This window comes from Lissotriton helveticus, chromosome 2_1 (genome assembly GCF_964261635.1).
Source record: "Lissotriton helveticus chromosome 2_1, aLisHel1.1, whole genome shotgun sequence".
Classification (NCBI taxonomy): domain Eukaryota; kingdom Metazoa; phylum Chordata; class Amphibia; order Caudata; family Salamandridae; genus Lissotriton; species Lissotriton helveticus.
In genome coordinates this window covers 1,075,772,437-1,075,794,484 of record NC_136059.1, presented here as the reverse complement: position 1 = coordinate 1,075,794,484, position 22,048 = coordinate 1,075,772,437, and the positions used below count along the sequence as shown (strand labels likewise).

Genomic DNA, 22,048 nt, shown 5'->3' with positions numbered 1-22,048 from the left:
TATGTTCAGTTAAAAGACTGCCATAGAGAGAAAGGACACTCGGCATGTACAATGGAAGTTTTAGGTCCTCAGCCACCACTTGGGGATCATACCCTAACAAGAAGGTTCTTCAATAAATAAGTGGAATGGAAATGTTCTTAAAATGGCAACATAGTGTCCTATAATTTCCGTATTACACCACATTTATCTAAAGACAACCCCTTACTTTAGCAAAGTCCACCTTGCAATATTTAATGGAAACTCTTGGAACTCCTTATATAGGTTCAATTCTCAGAATTCTTTATAATACTTTAAAGACCTGCGTTTTTTTAGTTTTCTGTTTTTGCTTTATATATTTTAATCTCATTTTACATGTGTTGGATTTTATGTGAATGTTACTTTTAATGTACTGTTCTGTTTGTGTTTGTATCTAAATTGCCCTCTATGGTTTAGTCTATTTGCATTTTACGATGTTAGGGAGATTTATATGCTGAAATGACTTTAAACATTTATTTCCTACATCTGTAGTATGCTTTATTGGCATGCTGTATTTTATTACTGTGACTGGTCGCCAGAAATAATATACTTTATTATGTTGCACTTTTAAAGCAAAGTGAACATGCACATAAATAAACACATCTAGGGGCTCATTTATGCTGTGCTGCACTGTGTGACAGGAAAAGGGCAGGAATGCGCTGTATGCAAGGCAATATGGTGCATTCCTGCCCTTTCTCCAGTGCTAGTGCCTTTTTGGCTGCCTAGCGCCACTGCAGGCACACTTCCACCATGGTGTACGGGTGTATGGGTTGCATGCAGGATTGTTTTTGTGCAATAAGGCACACCTTCCTGAACAAAGACAATCCTGAAAGGCATATCCCTCTTTCTGTGATGCAGAATGCAGCACACATAGAAAGAAGAAGAAACTAGAAGAAATGGAGATAGTTCTCCCTGTTACACATCAACTGCGAAGGTCAAAGATTTTGGCATGTTCCCAGGTTTGCAAGTTCTTGTAAATCTGGGAATGTATGAAAAACCATGGGAGTTGCATGGGAACACCCAAGCAACACCCATGGAATGCCTTTGCAGTGAAGAGTAACGCAGAGCAGCGATTTGTGTAGCGTTGCTTTACTCCAGATTATTGGAGCCACATCGTTTCACACAAAGTGGGTTGCATTGTTTAAAAAATCTGTCTTAAGGTTTGCTTCGCTCTTGCACCACCTTGTGACACAAACAGCCTCCTAAATAATCCCCATAATGTTTTACAAAATAAATGTCAGTTTGGCTCTCTGAATGCTTAAGAAGAGCCCGGGTAGTGATCCAACAAATCAATCTTTATCATGCGCACAATGCTGGACTCGACTGATTCTTCCATTTTTCACATTCTCTATATCAATGTATGTCGCTTATAATTTCAGATTTTATTTACTGCCAACAAATATTTTTGATCAGCTCTCAGATGTTTTTAGGGACTTAAATAGATAGCAAAAGACATGGTGGTTGGTGATTTAATCTCATCCACTTTATTCATCTATAGCTGAACCGACATGCATTACATGGAAGTTCAGATTCAGGGCATAGCTGTCCTAAGTGCAGTAGTTGCAATGACGTGGGACCAGGGGTTGGTGGGGTTTTCTGCCCCCCTTTTGCCTAGGAAGATTTAAGAACTAAAAAGATTTGTAGTGGAGACTTTTCACGTTGAAACTAAACTATTCAGAACACGTCAGACTGCAAATTTATCAATTTAGCTTGTCTGTGGCATTACACAGATATTAGGCATTACGCAAATTAGTCTAACTTTAGAACCCCCAATAGAAGCTTAGTGTCATACGTTGCTAGGCCACAGCCTCTTTGCATGAGAGAGCAAGCATTCCATTATGATGAGCTATGATCAACCGTGGAAGCCTGTTCTCGACCCTAGTTTACACATTCAGGGCCATATATATGGCCAAATAACCTTGCTGCATTGCATTGCATGACAGGGAAGGGGCAGGATTGCAGCATATTTAAATTATTATGGTACATTCCTGCCTTTTCCCCTGCACTGGCACCCTTTTTGGTCTCCTAGCCCAACGCTGGTGCAAGGGTGGCTGTGTTTCATGCAGGACAATCCTGAGAGGCATATTCCTCTTTCTATGTGTGCCGCAGAATACAGCAAACAGAAAAAGGAAGCAACGAGGAGAAATAAGGATATTTCTCCTCGTTACGCCTCTCCTGGGAATGCTGTCTTTTTGGTACATTCCCAGGTTTACCAGTTTTGGTAAATCTGGGAATGCATCAAAAACCATAGGAGTTGTGTGGGAACATCCACCCAACCCCTATGGAATGCCTTCCCAGGGCAGGGTAAGGGTTGCTTTACTCCAGATTTATGAAGCCACTCAGGGCCACGAAAAGTGGTCTTGTATGGCTTCCTGGATCTCATTTAGGACATGCGTCTTTTCTGCACCACCTTGCGTGGTGCAATAGCGATGCAACTCTGCTCGTAAGGTGGCCCCTCAATACTTTACGCTTCAGCACCATCAAACCCCCAACTTTAAGTTGTATTTGTCAGAGCATTACATTTTGTGGAATGCCTCAAACTGCCACTCTTCAGGTTTATCTTTGTGTTTATTCTTTTAACATACTCCTTTCGTTGGATGTCTTTGGTTCACCTATTAACCGCATTCCATCTAAGTTTAGAGACACACTTCATCATTTACACTACAAGAGTACTCTTTTACTTACTCCTTAAAGCCCCTGTGAATTGGCCCTGAAAAGTTGAACTCCCTATTAGTAAAGGTGTGCCCATTTCATTTGCCCTAATTGTATATGAATATTCCCTAAATATTATAATTTTATTACCATTTTATACATTTTGAGAACAAGTTGTTAAGGCATGTAAAAGGAAACTAGCAGGAGTACTTAGGTTCTCCAAAATGCATTTGAGAGTGGCCGCAATGCACAAACTGTAATATGGAATCCTGGCAAACATTACAAACTAGGAAGCTGTTCTCTTTGTAACAACATGCTTGTCTTCAGTATGCACAAAATGTACTCGTGTTTAATAATTGTTCTATGATTCTGCATGGGCAGAAAAGATGTGTTGTAGGTGGTACTGCGCAAGACAGCCATTCCGAGAAATAGATCAAAAAGCACACGAATTAATAGCTGGGATGGAAGTCAGTTTGCATTTCAATGCATAATTGGCTATTCAATTATTTAAACTACAAAATTTGAGGTATTATGGCTCTGCCAATGACTCTGAGTTGGAGAGGATATTAAGAGTCTTGGGCGATTGCGCCCTGGATTTAGAGCAGTCACTAACAAACAGTACAAATGACATGATTAACATTTATCACTTCAGCATGACAAACTGAATCATCAAAACATAAATAGTAGCTAGTTATAAACTAGAATCACGGCAAGTGGATTGTATGATCCACTTATATCCTGGAGAAATTATTACTCTTTGGTATGTAGAAACAATGATCTATATTTCACTACTCGGTGTACAATTTTCACTAACCTTAAAATGTCTTTTATGTAAGTACCTTAAAATTATTTAACAATATGATATAATGATATCTTTAAATTGCATTTGCATAAGATAACACAGCAAGCAAATGTCCTAGAAAATTCATTAAAGGCCTCTAAAATTATGAGTTCTGGTTTTGGGCCTACCTCCAGAATTAAAAAGAAAATCAGCCTTCCCATGGAGGTTTGTTTCTTTGATTTTCACTTGCAGACATTTATAAGCTTATTACAAAAGTTATAGGAGTAATGTGCACTCAATTTGATAGAGAAATGTAAGGATTTGTGTATCACCAACAATTTGAAATTAATTTTTGTTAATGATTAGAACAATAGCTCTTTCTGAGATATTATGAATCTGGCACTATGTAGATTTGTTTTGAAATGTTATTTTCTAGACCTGAGTTCTTTTATTTTTCCCTTTTTCATTTTTCATTTAATTGATGTATTATTGCTTACAGTTTAATTCTGGTTCCCATTCCCTTTTCCACAGCTTCTGAAAGAACTGTCTAGGCGGCGCAGGAGCATTCGTTTGAGGAGAGAAGTTGAGTTAAAGCCATATATTGCTGCTCACTTTGATGTTCTTCCAACTGAATTCACCCTGGGGGATCAGAAGCTTTATGGACGCTTTGAGAACAAGCAACTCCAAAGTGGGCAAGAATATGTGTTCTTCGTTTTGGCCGTGATGGAAAACTCAGAATCGGTAGGTTTATTTTGTTCTGAGGCTTGAGAAAATGTATTTTTTTCCCCATCAATAATATAGCAAGAATCTCTTTTCCCTGCAGATAGAAGCTGGCTTCATTTTATGTGTGCAAAAGAGAGTGTGATGATTAACTAAAATAGCAATTTTGCAACCTACTGGATGACTATATGTTCTTTAAAGAAGCCAGTAGCAAACCATCATATTTCATGTGTACAGTGAATGGTGATATTTCAAGCAATGTGCTAATTGATCATTTTGACCAATCAAATTTAACACTGACACTTTCAACCTGCATAATTATTCATTGTTTTGCACATCTGTTAATATATATATAAATTACTAATGTAGGGGTTACTTATGAGAGGCATGTGCCACCGGAGCATCTCCTTTTTTGACGATCCAGAGGTGCATGCCTCGCAATTCATGTTTCGGTGTAACTGGTGGACATCCTGTCATACTGCATTTTGAATTTGTGTAATTGGCAATTTTTAAAGTGGACCTAGAATGGGTTGTCATAAAAGGCCACACTCCCAAAAAGCACTATTTTTAAATTGCTATTTATTCGGAATTTGGATAATGCATCACTGATGACGTATTATTACCTTTTTATCAGTATTAAACATGATACAGATATTAGTATCCATCAGTTGAACATTTGTAGACATTTGAAGAATTTGGGAAATGTTGTGTCATCTTAGAAAAGGCAGTTATTTTACTTAAGAAATATGAGACTTTGTATATGGGTTCGGGAAGTTGCAAATGTTTTTCCTCTGCAAATTTGAAAAAAGTTAGTAAAACAATCTTGGTGAACTCCCTCAAAAACTTTATCAAATAAACATCAAGAAAATAGATTTGTGTGAGGATAGCTCTGGAAAAAAACACATGCTTTGAACGAGAATTCTCTCTACTGTGGTGGCAAATATTCTAGCAAAGCACATTTATATTCAGAAAACTTCTCCCACACGTGAAGCTGCAGGATATTAGTCAACTCAGCAAGCTTCACTTATCTTCGCAAAGTGTATAAACTTTCCCAGATTTGAGGGCAAAATTTAAAACATTACCTACCAATAGTTTTGTATAGTGCAAACTAATCTCTGACAGGTGCTTTAGCCTTTGCATCGACATGTGTAAAATGGTGATATATAAAGAAAGGATGATGGGGCATATTAGCAAGAACCTCGTTAAAATTATCACCGTTTTAGCGGCAGGAAGCCCAGGTTAGATGTCCTGCTTATCTAACCTGGGCTTCTATTGGAATTCTATAACGCATATTAGCAAGCCTATTATTGCCGTTTTAGCAGCAGTTTCCTGCCGCTAAAACTGCGATAACTTTAACGAGGTTCTTGCTAATATGCCCCGATGTTCGATAGTGAACAGGGATAATATAGGTAAGACAACTGTACTTATACAAAAGCTCATTGAAAACAGTAGTGTTAATAATAGGGTATAAAATATAGTCCCACTTCTCGGGTTACGTGAACTCACATGTGACAATAAAACACAAGTTACAAATATAAATGCTTCGTTGACGTAGAGCCCCCTTAAACATAAGTTAAGAGGAAATTAAAATAGGCAAAGTTTAGTTTAACCAGATACATAGATTCATTTATTTATTTATTCGCAAATTCTATGTTTCTCACTGTGACTCCAAGTGGAGACCCTTGGCACTAAGAAATACAGCTGACCGATGAGAAATTGGGAGGTTGTTAACCACTATTAAAAGGTCAGGGGCCTCATTTATGAGAAATGATACATCGCTGCGTGAAAGCAGCGATGCGTCACTTCTCAGTGCGCACTCCTTGCGACATACCTGATGCGTCATATTTACTGTATGACGCATCATGTCGCAAGGAGTTACAGATACGTCAGTATTTCTGACGTATCTGTATGGCGCAAAAGTGACGCATTGCTGGAGTTTGTCACAAAAGTGACGCAAATCTAGCAATGCGTCCTTTCACATGGGGCAAGCCCCATGTGTAAGGGCCTGCGTCAGTCTTACGCCTGCTGTGAGGCAGGCGCAAGATTTTGACGCAACAGCGTCCTAGAAATGAAGCAGTGGAATCTCATAGATTTCACGGTGTCACTTATACGAGGCTTTTTGCGGGGGAACGCCCTCCCTGCATACATTATACCTGACACAGGTATAATGTAGCGCAGGGGTTTACAAAGTGACGCATCTTAGATACGTCACTTTGTAAATAGTGCACAACAGGAGGCATGTTTTACGCCGCCAATGCGTCACAAAAAGTGATGCATCGGAAGCGCAAAACTGACGCAAGGCCTCATAAATGAGGCCCTCGATTTTTAGCGCTTTGCTAAAATGCAGCAGCGATGGTAGAGAACGGCTTTCAACAGGTATCGAACTCTCAGAACCTGAAATGAGCAGCTGCGCAACTACTTGTATGCGTATATATATATCATGGCGTTTTACTTAGCGACGTCACCCACCTGCGAAATGTAGGTGAGACCACCTGGTAGCTGAAACAAGAGTTAGACATCCTTTATTTCTTCCTCAAAGGCTCTTGTATACCACTTTAATCAGCAAGTGACATACATTTGTACCACTGCTAAGGAAGGAAAGCGATGGAAACAAAGAACATCTTTGGTCATGTGAAGAAAACGTGGCACTTTCTACATCAATTACACACCATGTGTTAATGGAAATCTATCGCTAGTGCTACAGCTGCTAATGATCACTCATAGGACTTGGTATGTTTAGTGGCCTTCTAAAAATTGTATTTAAATTAATTTTCACATTGTGAATCATGCTGACATCTATCTGTGACCCAAAGACTTCGACCCTTTCCTACAGTATGCACATTTTAATTTCACCTATTCTCTTGTGTGTGTTCAATGCGCAGTATTTATTGTTAGGTCCCTGGAAGGTGACTTTCATCATTTATTTCGAGTGTTTTTCTCAGAGACTCGAAGGTAATCTGTCTCTGAACATTTTAATAAACGGCTTTCAGCAGTAAATGTAGGGTAGGGCTCACCTTCTATCACCTCTTCTGTGAAAATCATAGGTCTTTCTTTGTGAGAGTATTGAACCGTGAACTTCACAGCAGTATGTTTCAGGATGCACAGAAGAAAGCGATGTGTAGTTATTATGTGAGGACTCATACTGAAAACATTTAAATTCTGATTTTTTTTATTGAATGCACACATATATATATGTGTGTGTATATTATTATATATATATATATATATATATATATATATATATATATATATAGATAGATAGATAGATAGATAGATAGATAGATAGATAGATAGATAGATAGATAGATAGATAAATAGATAGATAGACAAGAGTGTACTAATCAGTTCTTCATTAATTGCAATATCTGAAAACATCGAGATGAAAACAGTAAGCTCTCGTCTTTGCTTTAGTCACCAACGTTTCTTTCCTGTCGGTCTCAGCTCATTAAAGTTTATAGTACAGGTTTGTAAAAGGTTTGCAATTACAGCTGCAGGTTTATCACTGTCACCATGGGCATTTTTTTCCTTCTCCCTACCCATTCCATTCTAGAAATGGATCAGGGGGAAATGGTTGTCAGTGAGTCGTGGAAAGCCCCGAGATTCACGGTTTCCTTATTCCATTGTTTATAAAGAGTTGAAATAAGTAAATTTAAAAAAAGCTTTATTCAGAAATGTTACTCGGTTATTTTTATGAGAGATGCATTCTGTTAGTGCTTAAAATAGTACCGATTGTGGCGAAATTCCTCAAAAAACCTTACTCATGTCCCACAAATGGGAATAACACTACCACTGCCAATCAAAATTAATGGAGCAACAGTGAAGAAATGTGCAAAAGTGATATAGAAAAGAAAAGAAAAGAGAAGGACATTTGTGAGAAGTAGCAGGCCTGATGCCTCAGTGACAAAACGCTTGCCACTAACACCTATATATCTCGAGTTAAAAAATCCAACAAAGGTAACTCATCTTTCTACTCTTCTGATGTAGATCAATGACTATTTTTAAATTGATTAACAGTGACAGCAATAACTTGCGCACTTAGAGATTACAGATGAGTGGTAGTAAATTATGTGTAAAAACGAGATATCATTACCAAAGTTATAAAAAAGAAACAATGCAAGGATCTACCTTTCAGAATGTGGGAATGTTGAAGGAAACAACCATCTCTTATCTCTTCCAAAAATCAAGTCATCTGATACAAAAGGCATCAATAATTTACATCAACGTCTATGGAAGACAAATAGCAGCCCTCTAGATGCATGCATCTACATTAAGAGATAAAGTCACACCAACAATTGAATTAACTTCTTAAGAGTTCAGCTCAGATATCTTAAGGACAAGTCCAAAGAAGCAAGAGGATTCGGAAATTCTGGAACCAGATAACTTTTCCTCCTGGAAGTTACGAAATGCCAAAAATAAAAAGATATTCAAGGCTTTTCCTCCTTGCCTCTAACATCTTAAATCATGGATGTCAATTATATGTAGCTATTGTTATGCCTAATATGCCGTTGCAACCAGTTTCTTAGGGGTTCCGAAAGAAGGAAGAGTAACAGAAAGCAAACAGTGCCTATGAAGCACCATCTATGTTCTTTGTTAACCCCTCCTTGTCAAGGCCTTTTATTCCACCAGACATTTCCCCGATGGGCTGGAACCCATGTATGCTGATTTTGAAGCCCAGAGTTGCTGCTAGTGCCTCTGTCACTTTCCCCGGTAGTCCTATATTTACTTGCATAATGCACAGGGTGGCTTGACGAGAGAAAGGAAGAGGGGGAGGGACGGGAAGGTAGGAAATAAAACTGTCCAGAGATGTAGTAACAAGAGAGGAGAGAAGGTGAAACAGAGATTGGAGAATGGAAATAGAGATTGCATGACCATTTTTGCTAAGGCTGTCCATCCCTGCTGTTTGACCTTTCCCCTCAGCTACATGACACTTATCTCTTTAACCACACCTTTGAAGACCCCTCACATTCTTTTACCACACTTATATGTGATATGATTCACTGAACAGGCATGCGAAGCTCTTTGGACTACTCTACTCCTCATGTGTAACCATCCATTAGCACCATGACTCCTGGGTTACTCCCTTTATGAGCTGTGTGTCTGACTAAAGAAGTGCATCAGTGACATAAAGAATACGTCTAGAACGGATGTGCTATGTAGGTAGGCTTGTCTGAGCCTCCAGGTATTTATGGAAGGAGTTGAAGTTATTTGTGAGGTAAGTAGTTTATCTAAGTGTTCACACCCACTTCCATTCATGCCCTGACACATTGTAGGAAAGCTGAGGCCATCAAAATACATAGGAACTGCGTGCATTTCCACTAATAAGCTGTGGAAGTCTATCACTGATCATTGACACGGCTCCTCGCTGTTCATAGACAACCCGCTCGTCTTTGAATAGGTGTAAACCAACCCTGAGACAAAGGTTTTATTTCCAAAAATAAAAGCATATCACTAATGAATGTGCATTGCTTGTTACAGTTAAAGGAAGTAAATGACGTCTTAACAGGAATATCATTGCAGCAGAGAGCCAGTCAATAGCATGCATATATAAGTTAGACAGCTGTAGTTGGTCCATCTGAATTTGAATCAAAGCTTTTCACTCTGTTGAGCAGAGCCCAGAAGTCAAGTTTTGTTGTTGTTTTGTTCTGTGCTTAATTGCATCAGAATATTGAACATGCAGCAATGTATCCTTTAATGTTATGCTAGATTTTGCGCCATCTGCTTCATTCCGCCTCATTCTGCGCACTTGTTACATACTGAATAAGGCGTGTTGCGGACTCTTTGGCTACTATAGGAGCATATTTGACTGATGCCCCTATTACTGGCCCAAATGAATGGGCTCTGGCTGTGAAATTACAAACCTCTCCTGTTCAGAGAACACCCTTACATACGGCTAGTTCTTGATCCAGACCACAGCCCTATTTTTAGGCCTCGTCTGAGCCAGCGCATGTGCTGCTCTGCGAGACATTTAGTAAGTGGGGTTTTCAAAGTGCTACCACACGCTTTTGCTGTCCTAGAGCTTGCGATACGCGCGCAGCCACCAGCTTTCAGCGCCCGAGGCGCCATCTGGAGTGCGATCACTTTCACTTTTGCCGCTGCTGTGCGTGCACCACTCATGTGTTTTTTTTAATTTCCTTCTTGCGATTGTTGTCCGACATGCATTCTATACGTAGGCATCCCTGGCCGCACCCGCCCACTTCTGCCCTGCTCACCATGGCAGCGTTTCATATTTTCACCCATGGAGTGAGCGGGCTTACCCATCGACTTTGGGTGTGCATGTGGTCTTGTTAATCAAATTAGGCAGAGCCAGCAACTTTATCATTTAAAAACGGAATCTTTCCCAGGAGTCCTCTTAATGCAAAACCGCTGTGTTTAGTAGGGGAACGCGGGCTATTGATCTCCTGTACTGCCTAAACTACATTGAGCAATCAGGCTTGAGAGAAAAAAGTATCTTTTCTTTCGCACGCATGTCCCCCACTCTCCCCAACAAAAACTACCTTTCTCTTTTCCTCCCTGCCACACCCCACATATTCACCGCCTGCTCAGATCAGGCGGCAAATATGTGCATTAAATGCCGTTAATCCCATGTCCGCACGGTTATTCACCATTAACTTGTCATAGGAGCAATTCCATGAGTCGATACCGGCCGGTAACCAAGGCTCGTAGGTTGAATTGAATTATCGTGATCAGCTGAGTTAATTAGAAAATTAAAAACGTAGGGTTTCATTTCATAACCCATTGTTTTCAGGAGTCTGTTTGTGTGTATAAGTGTATGTGCACACAAACAGGATGTACCCACATAACAGGTGTTACGTCTTCTTTTGCATTCTTCTTTTTCAGTGAACTTTCCATTTTTAGTGGCCGGGTAGGGCATTTTGTGGTTTTACATGTTTTTGACTAGTTTGTTACTTTCTACATTTCCCCTAATACTTGGAAAAGGAAGAAATGTGACCACGTGGATACATTACCGACTGCACAGCTAGTGATTTTTACCTAGCTGATTTTTAACCTGAGTTTTAATCCTAGCTCTCTCTGAAAACGTTGTGATCTTGGTTACAGAACTGTTGTTACCTTATGTGTCAGTTTCCATATCTGGCAATAATGAGAGCCCACGAGACACGTTAATGAATTACGGAATTAAAACATGAATAGAAATACTGCATATTACTGGCTACTATCTGCCTACCAATAGATCTTGCCTGTGGAACCTTATAAGTGTTTAGCCATGCAACAGTTGATGTTGTTGCACCAAGGATATTGTGCTGCATAACTAAATACTTATAGGGTTCCAAAAGCGAGACCTATTGGCTATGCCAATGCTTGTTAAAGCAAGGTTACTGTCTGCCTTCATTTCTGGACTACCACATCAGATCCGTTACGGTCAGACGGCTGGCACATGAGTATGTAGGGTCTGTGTCCGCATGTGGCTCCAATGTATTTGTGAAGAAAACATCATGCCACTGAGATAATTAATGTGACATGAGTCAGTTTCAACAATACACCTATAGTCTCACATTCGTTCTCAACAGTACCTTGAGACCCTAGTTTAGTATAATCCACCTAAGAATAATGTGCATTGGAAAGGAATGCATAGTAATAAATTATGGGTTGTAAGTACACACGGATTGAATAACCTTGGATTAACGTCAACATAAGTACTCCATATATATTGCGGTTGATTTGTAGTTTATTTTCAAATTCATTCCTGTGGCAAGTTGACGTTTACTTACAGAAGTTTGATATTTATTTTAGCGTGGGCAACAATAACAAGATATTTTTTATTTCAGGTGATGTATGCCACTAGTCCGTACTCTGACCCTGTTGTATCAATGGATCTCGATCCTCAGCCAATCACTGATGAGGAGGAAGGTCTGATCTGGGTAGTTGGGCCCGTTCTTGCAGTGGTGTTCATCATCTGTATTGTCATTGCCATACTCCTTTATAAAAGGTAGGTAGCACAAGCTTAAGGGGTGGACTTGAAATTTTCTGTGTAATACATTTTTAGAGGTGGGGTCAGAATATCGTGGACAGAATATTGCCTAAAATAAACATTGTGACTCAAATATCTCCTCACTAGAGTTAATAATAGGATATTTACATTTAATAGAATGTTGTTTTGTTGCAAAAAATATTTAGGACTTCAGATTGGCCTTAAATGACATTCTACAATAGTCTAACATACAGCAAGATATTTAACCTGGGCATGTCTGCTTGAACACATTTTCAGAATACCATTCTGTCGTGATCAGTTGAATGACTGCAGCTTCCAATGTTAAATAGTACACACCAATGTGTATGTTATGTGCTTCCTGATGTAAGGTCCATAGTCATTCCTCCTCTTGTCCTCCTTCATAAATTGTGTTGTGTCATTCTGTCCTTACTGTTCGCCTATGCTATGAAAATGTATGTTTTTTAAAAGGTTGTAGAAAGCCACAAATATTGCGTTCAGAGCCTTTTATTCGTAGGCACACTTGCTGTTAATAATGTGGATTTTTTAACACTAGATAGCAGTAGCCTTTCTTTCTGATTAAAGACTAACTCATTCGAAGCCATCATATCTCATCATCTGTCTATTTCTTCAACATGTCTGTGGCCTAAACATCTGAAGATGAGTGCAGAGGCCCGAGGGCTCCTGGAAGAGCACATCTCTGTGCAGCAGCAGAGAACAGGCCCGAGGCCCCTTCTTTCTTAATGCAGTGTATTTATAAACACGGCCTGTAGGGTCACAGGCAGACGACATTCTGTTACTTGCAGATGTTAAACCTCCGAAAGACTTCTGTCAGTGCGTTTAGTGCTGTCTAAGCGGATTTAATTGACGAGGAACCAGAGGGCGCATTTTTACTCCCCGTTATCAGGATGGCCTGATTGCAATCACAATTTGCTTGGGTATTTTATGTTCGTTTATATGAACATATGCCTAATCTCTCCAGATATCCTAAATCCACCATGCGTGACCCGTTTTATTGATCAAAGTATAAAACGTTATTAAATGTAATCTTCAAACGTCACTCACATTGTGTGTTGTTATCAAAGAGAGCTAACAAATATACTATAAAAATTATATCTTTCCAGTTTTCCAATTTTGAGGCTGCAGTCTTCAAAAAAAAAGTCTCCCTATTTTATTAAGAAAATGAAAGTTATAGCATATTCCTGAAAATGTTGGACTCATTTATATACTGTCCTCTGGCCAGTATCCAAACATTTCAGGATCCCTAAGTGCCAAAAATTTGGTTCTGAATAAAGATTACTGGATAAATGCTAAAACAAATTACTATATTGTAATTGCATTTATATAGCGCTTACTACCACTGACGAGGCGCCGAAGCGCTTTTTCGGCGAGTAGCACACTTCTCCGGTACCCATAAAGGATTAGTGTTGAATTAGTATAGTGAAATATGAAAGTAATTTGACTGGTGGATAGGTTAGTCAGTTATTTGGATTCAGAAGAATAGCGGAGGGATAGAAGAGGGAAAAAGGTTTGCATTTATATAGCGCTTGTTACCCCTGATGGGGTGTTGAAGCGCTTTTTGTGGCAAGTATCACGCTACTCCGGAACCCATAAAGGATTAGTGGTGAATTAGTATAGTGAAATATGAAAGTAATTTGAGTAGGCATTGCCCTTTTTCTTTTAATTATATTGCATGATTTAAAGACCATGCTTCTGATTTTCAGTCGCCTTGCCTACAAACCTTTCTTATACAACAAAAATACTGCATCTTTTTATTTTTATTCCCCATCTTCTTGACTTGTTTAATCACATTTTCCACCGTGACTAACTGAATTTATTTGCAAACAGGAGAAACTTTTTTCTAAGCATACAAAACAATCATATTATTTCAGCATATATTTGGGTTTGCTGGAAAACTGGTAATGTTTTTTTATAGCAGAATACATATTCTTTTAAGCATTCCTTTTCCCATCAAGCAAAGTCCAGTACTTAAACTTGCCTTAAGCTCTTAGGGCCTGATGTTTTAGAACAGTTTTCATTCTTTGTCAAGAGAAGTCATGGGGTGTAGGTTTGGACAAGTCTTCTATGTGCAGTGTGTCATGACATGAAGACCGCACCCTTTTGCTTGTCACATACATTCTTTAAATATGTAACCATAAAAGGGTGCTGCTCACTAATAAACACCTTCACGAAGAGCTTCCTGAAAATCAGGTAGTGGGCAACCTAGCCTCAGTTTGTCGCCAAAGGTCCTTGTGACAGGGTTGCTGTACATGGATAGCTTCGTTAGCAATAGCAAACATTTGTGGCATCCAATAAATGCTTTTTTTGAACAAATACACACACAATGGTTTCGTTTGTGCACAAAACATCTTCTACACTCCCGCCATAATTGAGTGTGGCATTTCCTTGATGGGATATGGTCCTAAGAGACTGCGAGATTAATATAAACTGTTTTCTTCATCGCCTTGGACTTCCATTGTACCTTAACCTTGTGCTCCCCATTTAGTTCATGATTAGGAAGCATTAAGTGTTGGTACTAGCTTCTATTCCCTAATTTGTGTAATTTATACAGTGTGTCCTCCCTGTAACACTCAGTGTCCTGAATCTCTTGTTGTCATGGTTACTCTCCTTGCCACAGGACACTAATATGTAACTTTTTTTTTCTTTTTCCTTTATTTTTTGCTGCATTAAAATGGAGCAGTAAACCTGACAGGTGAGAAGCGAAGACACATTGCCTGCCATTTGTTAAAGGGAAAATATAGAGAGTTGATGATGGTTCGGATTTAAAACATAACATCCACCAGCCTCTAAATGCACATGGGCAGGCACATATAAAAGATGAGGACAGCGTGACGCTCCCAGACATTTTATAGTTGCAATCGCAGCAGAAAGAAGGGCAGTGAATTGAAAGCACTTACAGCAATGCTTCATGCTTCTGCTCTGGAGAAAGAAAAATAATGCATCTTGTTTTGCTTTGTTCTCCACGGCCTTTTAAGAGATGGTACACATCAATTTACAAGAATGTGTTTTCTCAGAGTCTGCAGCAGCTTTGTAATAGGCTGTCAGATTACTTTCTTCCTGGATGGTGTATGGCTCTACGGAATGCCACAGAGGCCATTTCCGCATCCGGGATATCAGTTTCTAAAGAGTCTACCATTAGCTGGTAGCTGGTGTGTGACCCGAAAAGTCCCATAATAGCCTGCAAAATTGATTTTAATATCAGCCTGACATTCAGGAAGATTGAAATAGGTGGTCTTTCCCTGGTGTCAAGATTCAGGTTATTTTAGTGGTACGCTGGCAAGATGACGCTTCATAGTCAAATAGGACTCATTAGTTTGAAAGCACTAGTGAGCAACAAGTACAACAATGTCAGCCGAGAAAAATAGTGAAGCCAGAATATTAACTACTGCTTTATAGTGAAGTTAAGTACCTATATATAAGTATAGATTTACTATTCATAACTCCACAACGAATCACCTTGAATCAATCTATCTATCTATCTATCTATCTATCTATCTATCTATCTATCTATCTATCTATCTATCTATCTATCTATCTATCTATCTATCTATCTATCTATCTATCTATCTATCTATCTATCTATCTATCTATCTATCTGTCTATCTGTCTGTCTGTCTGTCTGTCTGTCTGTCTATCTTCAAGGTGTATATGGGGAATTAAGAATAGTAAATCAGTACTTACCTAAATATACTTACCTTCACAATATTGTGGTTTTTGGTAGGCCGATATTTGAAAGTCGGTATTCCAGTAGAATGGTGTTAGGGTGGGATTAGCCGTAAATCTACTTGTGACTCCACTCTTCAACCCATAAGTAGATAAGAATATTTCACAATTAAAATGCATACATTCTTCCTTAATCAAATTCAGACAGGGGCTTTAATGACCTCGATTCCTGCCCAAATTCAGAGAGTGACTTCAATGACATTTCCTATTTTAGTGTGGCTACAGTCTCGTAGTATTGATACCAATTTTGGGCTGAGCTAGTGGGATTAAGAGCATTCTTCGAGTTTCACAGGCACTTTTCTCACTAATCACACCAATACCTTTAGTAGACACATCAAGCAGCAAAACTTAGAGCAGGGAGAATAAAATGGCAACACTGGATTCTATGTTCCTTGTGAATGTAAGTCTGCAAAATAAATGTCATGTGCTTCTGCAATGCTGTAAAAAATGTAATGTCACAAAGTAGTACAAATGCCCTTCCACATTGTATCCATGTACATGTTCTAATGACTGTCTTTGTAGATGACTACTGCGGTACTTCTTGTCATAGTTGTAAGCTAGTTATGTTACATATGTACTGTGTGTCGTACGTCCATTATATGACAAAATGTTTAACATATGCAAGTGAAATATACTCAATTTCGTCTAGGCTTAGTGCAAGCTGCAAATTTACAAAAGACATGTAGGCTCAACAGGAGTGGGTTCAGAGGAGTGCGAGAGTGTCTGCAGTTTCACTGATACAAACATATTCTTGTAGGAGACCTTGAATCTTTTTGGGCATGCGCAATGCTCCCACTCCTCCCAGCTCCTTGAGAGCGGGATTGCAAACCTAGTCCCCACAGCCCCCATGTCAAGACCTCTGTTGGCGGTCCGCTGTGCTAGGCATTCCTTCAGTTGTGTTCCCCTTTTGCCTGCTTTCTATTTATTTTATTGGATTCCCGTTTTAGCCTGCCTCTGTGCTTAATCTGCCTTAGGCACGCTTTGGGGGATCCTAGCCTTCCTGTTTGCCGCCTGCTCCGGCTGTTTTTCGATGTGCCCCTGCTCCTGACATGGTTCCCGCTCCCACCTTTCGGACAGCCTCTCCCACCTCTCAGGACAATTTATGGAGGTTGCTAGGCAGCCCCCAGCGAGCAGCCTTTGAGCTATGTTGGTTGTGTGAAACCCTCTCGCTCCTGCTAGCTCTTTGAAAGGATGTATGACGTTATAACGCATACTATTACTCCGCAGACCATTACAACGCGACTTTTACTCCGCATACCGTTACAACGCATAGCGCCTTGGGGCGCTGGATAGTGGTAAGTATAATTTACTATTCTAACTCCAGTCCCCGTGGACCCTAGGGAAGGTGTTGGATAGTAAATTATACTTATTCCCTATCCTAGAGCGCCCCCCAGCGCAATGCGTTGTAATGGTATGCGGAGTAAAAGTCGCGTTGTAATGGTAGTGCGGAGTAAAAGATGCGTTGTAACGGGTGTATACCCTTTGAAACTGGAACTGTAATCACAGTCCTCACTACCCTTTCAGTTGCGTTCCCACTTTAGCCTGCTTTCCTTTTAGTTGATTGGGTTCAAGTTTGAACCCACCACTAGGCTTAATATGCCTTAGGCATTCTTTTGTGGGATTTAATAAGGCTGTAGCCTTCCTGTTTCCCTCCTGCTCCTACTGCTTTTCTTCCTGCCCCTGACATGGCTCCTAATCCTACCTCCCCCAATAGCAACTCCCACCTCCCAGGACTACTTATGTAGGCTGCTGTACGGTCATGCCACTGGCGAGCCAAAGGCAAGCCCGTCTGGGCCCATCCGTGCCTAGACAGCACTTAGCTCCAGGACCCCAGGCCCTCCCACCATCCACCTCTACACCACTGAGGAGCTCCTAGCTCTTGACCTAGGAGATCCTAACAGCTGCTTCACGGCCTCCCCGAAATCCTCCCAAGGACCCTCACCTGCAGCCACTGCTGCTTCACTTGCCACACCGGACTCCACACCACTCCAGCTCAGAAGACTAGGAACAAACCAGCATCCCTCCAATGCATCCTGGTCAATGCCTGCTTCCTCTGCAAACACGCCACAGATATTTGAGACACCTTCACCACCCTCTACCCGGACATTGACTTCATTACCGAAACATAGCTCACACCCTCCTTAAATCCCAATATTGCCATGTCTGACGGCTACAAGATGATATACCAAGACCACTCTAACAAACGGTGGGGGCATTGCCATCATCTTCAAGGTAGCCATCCGATGCACCATCACCAGCGACAACCCAGCACCTCTTATAGAACACCTCAACTTTCGACTATAAACGGATGCTAAGACCATGATGAGTGGCACCCTTGCCTACAGACCCCCAGCACACAGACCACCCTTCTGTTACACCATCTCCGACCTCATCGCCCCCCTTCCATTGACTCCTTGCACTACAACCTGTTCGGCAACCTCAACTTTGATGTCGACGACTCCCAACTCCACCACCCTCCTGGAGCACCTCAATAACATCAGCCTCATCCAACTGGTCTCTGAACCTATGCACAAAGCTGGACAGTCACTCAATGCCATCTTTACTGTCAGCGACAGAATCAAATTAACTCACATCACAGAACTCACCTGGACTGGGCACACCATCGTCCACTTTACTATCTCCATTGTCCATCACCTCACCGCCAAGCGCCACAGTGCCTCTCACCGAAGGTGGGGCAAGGTACCCGTGGAACTATGGACACAAGCCCTCAGCACCACACAACCCAAAACCACAGTGGACCTTGACCTTGGCCACTCAGAACTTCTCTGCCTGGATTAACAAATGTGCAGATAGTCACCCCATTATAACCAGCAAAGACTAACAAAACCTAAAAACAAACCAAGTGGTACACCCTGAAGGTCAGATCCACCAAGAGCAACTGTTACGGACTTGAGAAGCGAAGGCACGCCACAAAGGACCCCTCGGACAGAGCCACCACAGAGCAGCCTTCAGCAACTTCCACCTGCACATCAAAGAAGCTAAAAAAGCAGCCATCACCACCCGCATCGACACAGCAGCCAACCACATCAGGGCACTCTTCAAGATTGCCAAGAAATACTCCAAGCCGAAAGTCACAGAGAAAACCATCCACCCCACGCAAGAACTCTGTGACACCCTCTTAAATTACTTCCACTGCAAGATTGCCACCATCTACAATAGCTTTGACACCCAACCCCATCGATCAGCTTCAACAATCTCGACCAACCATCGAACATCAGCCGAACAATAGCCACCTGGTCCTCGCTCACCACCCAGACCACCACAGCCATTATGTCGTTCATCCACTCCGGGGCACCCAGTGACCCATGCCCCACCGCCTCTTCAAACTTAGGAGCCAACCCAATTAGCTAAGAACTCACCAGCATCCTCAATACCTCCATCTCCATAGCAACCTTCCCAGACATATGGAAACATGCACAGGTCAGGCCCCTCCTGAAGAAACCTTCTGATGACCCCAGTCAAAAAACTACAGACTGATTTCTCTGCTCCCCTACCCAGCCAAAGTACTCAAGAAAGCCACCAACCACTCACCGAATATCTGGAACAAAATCACTTCACGATGCCCCATGATCCAGATTCCGTGCCAACCACAGCATGGAGACCACACTGATCGCCGTCACAGATGACATCAGAACTCTCCTCAACTGTGGAGAAACTGTGCCTCTGATCTGCCTCAACCTCTCCGCTGCATTCAACACTGTCTCCCACCACACCCTCATTGGTAGACTCCACAACATCAGCATACAGTAGAACACTCTCAAGTGGATTGCTTCCTTCCTCTCATGAGGCACACAGAGCATCTGACTACCTCCCTTCACCTCTGCACCCAAGAACATCATCTGCGGCGTACCACAAGGTTCATCACTCAACCTCACAGACCCCACGGTCTCAACATAATCTCCTACACTGACAACACCCAGCTAATCATCTTGATCACTGAGGACACCTCCAATGCTAAAACCAACTTCTGCAAAGCCATGACCAACATGGCAAAATGGATGAGGGACAGCTGCCTCAAACTCAACTCTGACAAAACAGAAATACTAAACTTCAGAAGAGACCCCTCCACATGGGATCACAGGTAGTGGCCAGCAGAACTCGGACCAACACCTACACCAACAGAAAATGCATGCAACCTCTGCATCATACTCAACAGTCATTTGACAATAAAACAATAAGTCAAGGCAGTCACCTCCTCCTGCCTCCACTCCTTCCGCAAACTCCATTGACTTTTCAGATGGATTCCCATTAACACCAGAAAGACTGTCATTTAGGTCTTCATCACCACCCACCTCGATTATGGCAATGCTCTCTTCACTGGAGTCTACACCCAGCTCCTTAAAAGATTTGATACCATACAAAACACCATAATCAGACTCATCCTAGACCTCCCCAAACAGACCTGGGTCATCCCTCACCTCAGAAATCTCCACTGGCTCCCCATCCAGATGAGATGTCTGTTCAAGATCCTTACACACACATACAGAGCCCTTCGCGAACAAGGGCCATCATACCTCAATCATCAATTGAACTTCCACCTGCCCACAAGACACCTGCACTCTGCCTCTCTCACTCTCGCACACACCACCCACATCTGTCGAAGCCGCCGCAGCGGTAACACCTTGCTCATCATGTGGCCAAGATCTGGAACGACCTGCCCGACCTCCTCCAAGCAGCTCCATCCATGGTGGAATTCAGAAAGTAACTCAAGGCCTGGCTTTTCGATGAAGACATGACAACCTAGTGCCCAGATACCATTAGGGGTGACAGTATTGCGCAATTCAAATACGAATTGATTGACTGAGTCCCCTGCATTCCTCGCCCAGAAACTCGTGATATCCGGAGGAGCCAGAAACTCACGGTCTGCCAGAGGCCTTTTGCTCCCACCAGCTCGCTTCCGAAAAAAGAAAACCTACAATCGGGCCTTCTCTGGGGCTGCTCCAAGAATATGGAACTCTCTCCCGCCCACCATCAGAAGACTGTCATCTTTGGCACGCTTCAAAAAGGAGATCAACATTTTCCTTTTGGGCAAATTCCTCGCCTAACGATCGCATTACAATCTCCTCTACGACCTTGTTCCACCCACCATTACAGCATTATCCTTGACTTTTCCGGATGATACCTTCCCGGCCCTTTTAGTCATCCCACCCGGGAGCTGAGACTACTTATTTTCTTGTATAATGATTCTACCTCTTTTTATCCTAAATGTATCCAGAATTTGAGACTGCTTGTTTTTCTGGTACAATGTACCTCCCCTTTGTATCCCATTGGTATCTTTCCCTCCTAAGTCCTTTGTATACCACCCGTCAATCCTGGAAAGCGCTCTGATACCCTCACAGGTCTGGTTCGCACTCTATAAAACTTTAAAATAAATAAATAAATTGTGCAAACTGGTTGTGGTGATAGAATGGCATAGAACATATGTGCTATGATGCATTAGGAGCTATATCTGTCACAATAGTGCAATTGTTGCATCTGATAACATATGCTTTTGGATACCTTCACAGCAGGGTCAGTTCTGAATCCTGTGGGCTGCTGTCTTATAACAAGTTAAAGTTTTGTTCATAAGAATCATAAATGTGAAAATGCTGTATATGAATCTGGGAAAAGGCACAGTCTTGATCCAAAGTTTAACCCCTGTGGCTTTGTCGCCAACCTTCCACCCAGTCTATGGTAGGATTACCACTCATTTGAATGCCTGGACCATGGTGGACATGAGCATGGTGGTACAAACATCACAATACTGATATCACAGTATTTTTAGGGCTACTTTACTGAAAACAGCACTAGCATACAGTATTTCAGGGCAACAAGCAGACCTGTGGATCTGGGAGAACAAGTACTTCCTCTTACCCTGCAGTGAAATCAAAAGGGCAGGGGGGAGATTTCTGGGGACTAGCCTATTTGGGTGCCTTGCAAATCCTTAGGACAACTTTCCCTATTTTTTACCAGCACTACCTGGCAGAGACTGACAGAGAAGAAATATCAGAAGCGTCCTCATAACTTTAGTGTGCCCTGGCAGTCTTCTGTTACCTAGGAGAGTTTATACACCCCAGGGAAGGTACACAATCTATTACTGGAGGGATCCATTGTGTAGTAGACACAAGCACATGTACCCCTCTTCAAGGTTTAGGAAGCAATGCAGAATTTTGACTTGGCTTGCTGCATAT

General features: G+C 41.5%; 1 protein-coding gene across 17 annotated transcripts in view; it reads left to right on the top strand.

Moving 5' to 3' along the window:
* PTPRD (protein tyrosine phosphatase receptor type D) overlaps positions 1-22,048 on the top strand; it is a 1,484,152-nt gene that overhangs the window by 1,257,061 nt on the left and 205,043 nt on the right. For all 17 annotated transcript variants that reach the window (XM_078675875.1, XM_078675878.1, XM_078675877.1 and 14 more), the window contains 2 exons: positions 3,980-4,189; positions 11,953-12,113. In XM_078675875.1, coding sequence (XP_078532001.1) covers positions 3,980-4,189; positions 11,953-12,113 — 371 coding nt within the window. The remainder of the gene's footprint in view (positions 1-3,979; positions 4,190-11,952; positions 12,114-22,048) is intronic.